The sequence below is a fragment of the Ursus maritimus genome (assembly GCF_017311325.1).
Source record: "Ursus maritimus isolate PB19 chromosome X unlocalized genomic scaffold, ASM1731132v1 scaffold_X1, whole genome shotgun sequence".
Lineage (NCBI taxonomy): Eukaryota > Metazoa > Chordata > Mammalia > Carnivora > Ursidae > Ursus > Ursus maritimus.
This window is the reverse complement of record NW_024423319.1, coordinates 27369129-27377315: the sequence shown is the minus strand read 5'-3', so window position 1 is coordinate 27377315 and position 8187 is coordinate 27369129. Positions and strand designations below refer to the sequence as shown.

The window sequence follows — 8187 nt, the reverse complement described above, 5'->3', positions numbered from 1 at the left end:
AGGTGATATCTCGTGTGCTTTTGATTTGCAATTCCCTGATGATTCAAATTTTTTTCAATGTACTAAATCCACCCACTACATTTAAATGAACTTTTACAAATTTTGATTTTCATAACTGCCTGGCCACTGCTTTGCCATCCTTAGACTTAGCAGGTAAAGGGTAGAGGCAAGAAATTCATTTATGCAATATTTTAAGACAAGTGTCAGGGACTGTGTCTTAGGCACAAAGAAAACAGACAAGGGTAAAAGGATGAAAAGGATACTACGGAGTAGTTTATGTTCGCTCAGGTGTTATAGAGCTTGTACAAAAGAGAAGGAAAGCAATCTTAGCTCTGGATTATTCATTGATAACTCATAGTATGTATAAAGTTCCCAACTTGCTGAGAAGAATGGTTTTATAAGTAAAACCCGTTAAATGGCTTAAGAAAATGGAATCTCTAAATAGATGGTCACAACTTTCAGATTGCTTTTGCTTAGTATTAGTCATAGAAACTCGCTCTATAGCAATCAGACAAAAAGCCCACTTTAAAAAATGATAATATTTTTGATTAGGAAATAAAATTGTCTAGAGATTACAATCCTGATGCTTCATTTATTCTATATTTTATGAATGTTTCCTTTTGGGGCTTTTTTTTTTTTTTTTTTTACATGCTCACACATTGGTAAGTAGGAGCTGAAAAAGTCAAAATTAAATAGCTCTTTTGGCATGGCTTGGAATCGCAGACAATTCATGCAGTCAGCTGGAAAAGAGACCATCACCATGTTGGCTCTGTGTAGTGCTCGGATGGACAGACGCAAAGGTTTTTTGTTTTTGTTTTTTTTCATGAGAGAACATATGCCCCCTGTTACAGTCACACTTGAAGATTTGCTTCTAAAAGAAAAGCAACATGAGGGGCGCCTGGGTGGCACAGTGGTTAAGCGTCTGCCTTCGGCTCAGGGCGTGATCCCGGTGTTATGGGATCAAGCCCCACATCAGACTCCTCCGCTATGAGCCTGCTTCTTCCTCTCCCACTCCCCCTGCTTGTGTTCCCTCTCTCGCTGGCTGTCTCTATCTCTGTCAAATAAATAAATAAAATCTTTTAAATAAATAAATAAATAAATAAATAAATAAATAAATAAAAGAAAAGCAACATGAGAAAAGTCAGAAAAGTAAATTGATAGCCGTAAAGATGACAAAGTATTCACTCCCGGCCGTATTTGGACATACTATACAGAGAAAACTCCCCCTAGGACATTTTGCTTCATTAAAAAAAAAAAATCAATAGAATTCTACATCCTCTCAGTATTTGTCCTGGAAAACAGGGGCCAGCTTATTTTAATCAGACTTTGTTGATTCATTTAATGAAAAGGCATCCACCCCGTCAAATCACAGATAATCAAATCCCTTGTATTAAGTGACTGGCCTCATCCCTAGTAAAGCATATCAGTATATCCAAGGAGTAGAAACTAAGTGTTCTTGCCTGAAAGAAGCAGCATCATGAAGTACTGCCTGTGAATTGTCACTGATATCAGATATAAAACTCAATAACAATTGTAATTTTCTACAATCAAAAACCAGCTTTGGTTTTCTGCTCCCCCCAAGAAACAAAAACTGATTTATTGCTGGCCAGAGGTCCTAGTTCGCCAGAAACATGGTCCAGACAGAAATGATTAATGTTTCCCTCCAAATTAATTTCAAGCTGTCTAACTTAGCTATTTCCATTTTCCCCTAAGTAAACACCAGACCTGAATTTTCTATTGCAAACAGCAATAACCAACCTACATATGCCATCCTTTAGCCTCACACGTATTTTTTTCTCTATAAAGGACGTGGCCTTTCAGTAGTCACTCACTCAAGACAAAACACAGTACTGAGAGCAAGAGAGAGACTCCCTTGAGCCATTTGATCTTAATCATCTTAACGTGCACACACAAGGAAAGAGGCATCATTCTAGAATGAATCAAAATCGGGCTTGCCCAGAGAGATCTCTTGATTCAAATAATTAAGAGGGTGGCTTCGTAGAGCAAGAGGTGGAGATAAATGAGAATTATAAGGAGCAAGGCAAGTTTTAAGGGCGTCGTTTGTCATGATCTCGTGTTTTCCATACTTCCATTTCAGTATACATCTGCACTGACGCACGATGCAATACTGGTCATAGCAGAAGCTTTCCGTTATCTGAGGAGGCAGCGAGTGGATGTGTCCCGGAGAGGCAGTGCTGGAGACTGCTTAGCAAATCCTGCGGTACCCTGGAGTCAAGGAATTGATATCGAGAGAGCTCTAAAAATGGTAAAGACCATGATGGGTTATTTGGGTGGGGAGCAGGAGCCTTATAAAGACACACAACTCAGAGTCTAAGAATGTCAGAGTGTGCAGAAAGATGAGCATGGATGTTTAATCATCAAATCCTAGAAATCTCAAACTAGAAGCTTCTTCCTTGATGCTTGAGAAATAGCCAATAGAGGGCAAATGAGTATTTAGTTCTGTGCTACACTGTGGATGGTAAAGCAAACTCACCACCCTCAAGAATTATGGGTTGAACATGTAAACAGCTTCAAAATTTTTACACTTTCCAGAGATATGCTGTTACTTTAGGGGGACTGGGATATTCTATAGGAAGCTCCTAACTTGAAGGCGGACATTACAAAGGACAACAGCATCCTCTGGCTCATCAGACAGCCCGTGAGCTTGGATGGACTGTGGAACGGAGCCAGTGTGGTAGTAGTTCTCTTGCCGAAGAGAACCTTCCTACACGCTAATCCACATGGGGAAAGGCAGAACCGTGCTATACTTCTAGGCCAACTTAGGAAGCTTCTCCCCAGTGCCCCAAAGAAAAAGCCTACAGAGAAGTCCAAGGAATCAACAGATAGGCAAACAAGTCACTTGTTTTTAGTATTTACTGGTAGCGGATCATTTAAGGCTTCAGGCGGTAGCCTTTGAGCAGATTTCATTCTTCACACCAGGAGTAGCGTCGGTCCTTCATCGCAGCTTTCCGAGCAAGGGCTCTTTCCTCAATATTTTGCTTTATGCTATGTGCGTGTGCATGCCTTAAAAATGAGCCATCAATAGTACAAGCCTCTCTTATTTCTACTTATTTAATTACCCCCAACGTTTGGGACATCCAAAGAAACAAAGAGATAAGCAACGATAAGATAATTCTGTGGGCAACCCGCAATGAAGAATTTGTAATGGCCTCATAACGTACGTCATTCTGCACAGTTGGCTCTCCTACTGCTGCCTCCAATCTGCCAAGTTGGAAGCATTCGATCAAAAGGGGTTAGTAGCCCCTGTGTCTCTCTCCAAGAAAGAGATATGACTCATTCTCCCATCACACAGATTTTTATGTCATGATGTCAGTTCCCTAACAAATGCCCTAAGTGTACTTTTATGGAGGTGGCACTGCACAATTCTGAAGAGCAGTGAATTAAATCCAACCTTCACAGCAGTTACAAGATTCGTACTGTCAGGTGAAACATAATGATGAGTGAAATACAAAACTCCCTCAGAGTACATCAGAAGGAGTTTTCATCAACGAAACCTCAAGGGGCGAGTACCAGCATCTCCAACAGATTCCCCAGTCATGACACAAACAACCACCTTCCCCAAATAGCAAACTGGCTACCAGAGTAAAGGATAAGAAATTCATTTGGCTAGAAAATAGCAGCTTGATCATACTATCGCACATAGTTTCTGCATGTCTAACTCACTGATAAAGCTTGAGGGAGAAGCCAGGTAAGTAACCTTCCTCCCAGGCCCTAAGGGTCAAACACTGAACTGAAAGGATGCTTTACCAGTATCTACAGGCCAGCCTCTTCCTATTGCTCCAGAGAGGTTGGAAAATATCAACCTTTTCCAGAAGCAGATGCTCCCTTTGTGATAAATGCTCAGTAAAACTCCACTGTTCAGAGGGACTACCAGGAGGATGGTCTGAAGTACTAAAGGTTTTACTATATTAAAAGAAATCCCATTTTATTTGAGTTAATTAAAAGTGAGGATGCATGTGTAAAAGCATCCCTCACTGTGACAAGCACATAGTTGTTGCTCAATAAATCATTCTCTTCCTTCAAAGAAATCTGGCAAACAAAATCATTGCCTGATAGAGGCGCCTACAGGGCCTGTTTTAATGAACAAATAAGCACACCATTCATTCAGTAAATATTTACTGAGCACCAATGACTGTTACCAGGCTTGACGTTAGTATGCAAACATGAAACAAGAGGAGGAAAGCTCACACTTACATTGTGAATATGCAAACAAGTGTTTTTAAAGACCTTAAAGCCACTTGAAAATCAGGTAATCATCCTCCTCACAACCTACAGATAGTAAAATATCAGCCTGAGCCTGGTTGAACTATGTCACAATTCTAAGTCATCAAAACTTGTCCCTTTGTTCAGTAAATGTGTATTAAACACCTGCTCTATTCCAATCCCTGTACTAGTTGCTGAGAACCCAGGAAAAAGAATGACTCTCATCTTCGAGATGCTCCCCAACTAGTAAGGGAGATGGAAACACAGAGATGATTAAAATGGCATGATGGTTAGGTTCTCCAGAGGGTGCTATGGGGTCCCAGCGGAGAAGCACCTAATTTAGACTGGGGTGCAGGGTGATTAAAGAAGGGATCCCAGATGGGATGGTGGGAAACTGTAACTGACATTCATGTCGGTGAAAATAGACTTCCCTCTGAGCGGTAGTCCTGTCCTACTTCCGCTCACGGAAAGTTTTAATCCTGGTGTCTCGAATCTCCTGGACAGCCCTAAACTGTTGTTCAGTTTGTCTATCATGTCCAAATATGCTAGATCTTTAGAAATAGGCCATTCTTTTTTAAAAAATGATTTTACTTATTTATTTGGGAGTGAGCGAGAGAAAGAACATAAGCCGGAGGGGAGGGGCAGGGGGAGAGGGACAATGCGGGGCTCGATCCCAGAACCCTGGGATCATGACCTGAGCCAAAGGCAGACGCTTAACCAACTGAACCACCCAGGCACTCCTGAAATATGTCATTCTTAATGAGACTTGAAGCCTTTGCTACTTTCAGTAAGGAAGGATTTCCTTACTAAGTTCCTATGCCAGTGTCCCTGCCCCACCTATCTCCTCTCCTAGAACTCAATGCTCAGAGAGTAAAGAACCCTTCATGTATCCCAGTATGCACCAGGCAGGCAAGTAATTTCTATCTCAACAAAGGACCTTTGCTTTAACCGGAAGTGTGACATCGCCTTCTCTGCAAGCCTGAGCTGACAATAGTGCTTCGGTTTGTTGGGTCAGTAGGACAGTCATCTTGTCCTCAGGAAGTCCCACTGGAGCCTTTCTCTTTCAACAGGAATTTCATTTTCCTTTTGGTGGTGAACAAGTCCCCTTCCCTTTCACAAGATGCTCCCTAATATTTGACATCAATTTTCCCTCCTGCAACGCAAGCCCATTACCTCTCTGACTTGCTTAGTAGCTTGTCACTTTCTGTAAGTAATAAGTATTCTATCCTTCCATCCTAGGAAAATGAGACAGATGTTTTTTTCTTTGAAGCAACTTCCTTGACCCTTACTCACCAGATGAGTAATTCCAGTGACTTTTATTTATAGAGGGTCTTTCATGCAGTGTCCCTGAACCGTAAAATAATTGGTAAGGAAAGCTCTCCACCCGGCAGAGATGGCCTTTTATTAGTTCATAGTACTGGGAACAGACCCAGGAAAAATTGTGGCCTACGTGAATCTGGAGTTGGCATCCCCAGTCGGGCTCCAGGCTCTCCTAGTACCTCTGTCTTTCTTATCTAGTACTACATACCCCTGATTCCTTAGACTTACCAAATTTCATCAGTGTGGGTTTATTCCTCCAGGGCCTACCTCGTTGCTACCTGTTTGTAGCTGGGCAGAAGTTAAAGAAGAGGAAAAATTCGTCTTTGTTACTGTGGCAGCTGGTAAACGTGGAACACTCTCAAGAAACAGAACTATGTTCATTGCAATCGATGATAATTATTATTATGGCCAGCCTGTATTGCAATGCGTACTGTGTGCCAGGTGCTGCTCTAAACTGTCCACGTGTGTAACTCATCAAACCTTCCAACAAGTCTGAGGGATAGGTACCAGTGGGATTTCCCATTTTACAAATTGGGACGCTGAAGTACCAAAGCATTAAGGAACATACCGAAGGTCATGCAGTTAGTAAGTGATGAAGCTAGAATGTGACTCTAGGAGCTCCAGAGCCTGTATTATCGAAACCAGTTTATGTGATATTGGGAGTGCTAAGATAAGACATAGCCACGGACCTCACGGATCACCTAGTTTAGAAGAAAGCATTATGCTAGTTAAGAATACCCTTCAGGCTGGGATGCCTGCGTGGCTCACTCGGTTAAGCGTCTGCCTTCAGCTCAGGTCATGATCCCAAGGTCCTGGGATTGAGCCCCATGTCGGACTCCCTACTCAGCAGAGAGTCTGCTTCTCCCTCTTCCTCTGACCCTTCCTCTGCTTGTGCTCTCTCTCAAGTAAATAAATAAAATCTTAAAAAAAGAAGAATACCCTTCAGGCTTCTCCCTTAAGAAAAGACTAATGGTAGAAATTTCAGGCCCTTGAAAAAGCCGTGGTAAGGCCTTCACTGTATCATGTAGGTAACTGCCTATCACCCACTCAAAGCTTCACAACTAAAAGTCACACCTAGAAAACACTGGGGAAGAAATGAAGATCTGTATAGACTTGATCTGGTGGATTTAGCTCAATGCCTCAAGATAAAGATTCTCCACGATTCTAAGATCTGTCAGTGGACCTCATCTCAGAGAACTATAGGCAATAACGTGTTGCTATTTAAAATTTTTACATTTTCCCTTTCTACTAGGTGCAAGTACAAGGAATGACTGGAAACATCCAATTTGACACTTACGGACGTAGGACAAATTACACCATCGACGTGTACGAGATGAAAGTCACTGGCTCTCGAAAAGTAAGTAACCAAAACAGATGTCCAAAGAAAAAAATGTTCAGAAGATGACAGCACGCCAATGCAAGTAAACAGGTGTTAAGAAAGCCACACAAAGCAAATTCCCACACGTCATTTTTGCCTTTCTGTTGCCAAACAGCACAGACATGATGCAGAGTTGCTTTGCGATCGAAGTGTTCCATCTACACATTTTGAAAGGAGCATTTCCCTCTGAGGCTGGTCCTGTAAAACTGATAGGCTCAAGAGTTATTAATAGCTTCCAACCACAGAGGGAAGGAATCACAAATTTTACAGCATGTTGTTATTTAAACAAGCTGTCAAGGTACATACGGTTTTAGCAAAAGAATCGGAAAGTAGGTATCTCTCCACTTTGCCCTCTCACCCTCCAAAGGACACTGGACAGAATACCTTTCTCTACAGCCAACTTGTACAATGACTGCTTTGCTTTTGTCATACTAACAGTTAAATTAGGCATGAAATGAGGATTTCATAGCCATGTGATAAAATCTCAGAAAGTAAAATAACCTGTATCATTTCTAAGGACACTCCTTGGTTTCCCACCCTCACATTCCAGCCTTCCTACAGTTCAGAACAAAGCACTTCTCTGCTATATGAGTTTAAAGGGTGGGGGAAGCTGACCATCCTACAGTGGGCTAAGTTACTTTACAAAATACCAGTAAAGGTGAGGTGGGGATGGGAATCCCCAGGATGAAGGTGTGTCTCAGGGTTGGGGTCCTGGTGGGCGTGGCAAGACAGAGGGAGACCGGACATCAATCCTTGGAAAGCTCCAGCCGCTAAAAAGAAAGTTTTATTCCACGACAGCATTTGGATTTCATGCAGTACTTTTTGAGTTAAAAACAGGCAACAGGTCAATCAAATGTCTGCTCTTTCTAGGCTGGCTACTGGAATGAATATGAAAGATTTGTGCCTTTCTCGGATCAGCAAATCAGCAATGACAGCGCATCCTCCGAGAACCGGACCATTGTAGTGACTACCATTCTGGTAAGTATGGAGAGAGGTGGGTGGGCTTTCTATACAGCAAGACTTCTGCTTTCTGGAAAGCATTATCCAGCCAGTAGAAAAGACATCAAATTCAAGCCATGAAAACATCCAGTAGGTGAGCTTAGGACCTCTTGAAGTATCTTGCCATCATCATGAACAGAATGTCATTTTTTTTAAAAGATTTTATTTATTTATTTGACAGAGATAGAGACAGCCAGTGAGAGAGGGAACACAAGCAGGGGGAGTGGGAGAGGAAGAAGCAGGCTCCCAGCAGAGGAGCCTGATGT

At 42.0% G+C, this 8187-nt stretch overlaps 1 protein-coding gene across 3 annotated transcripts in view; it reads left to right on the top strand.

Moving 5' to 3' along the window:
- The window catches only part of GRIA3 (glutamate ionotropic receptor AMPA type subunit 3), a 282865-nt gene that overhangs the window by 187316 nt on the left and 87362 nt on the right, over window positions 1-8187 (top strand). For all 3 annotated transcript variants that reach the window (XM_040628391.1, XM_040628382.1, XM_040628376.1), the window contains 2 exons: window positions 6797-6901; window positions 7793-7900. In XM_040628391.1, coding sequence (XP_040484325.1) covers window positions 6797-6901; window positions 7793-7900 — 213 coding nt within the window. The remainder of the gene's footprint in view (window positions 1-6796; window positions 6902-7792; window positions 7901-8187) is intronic.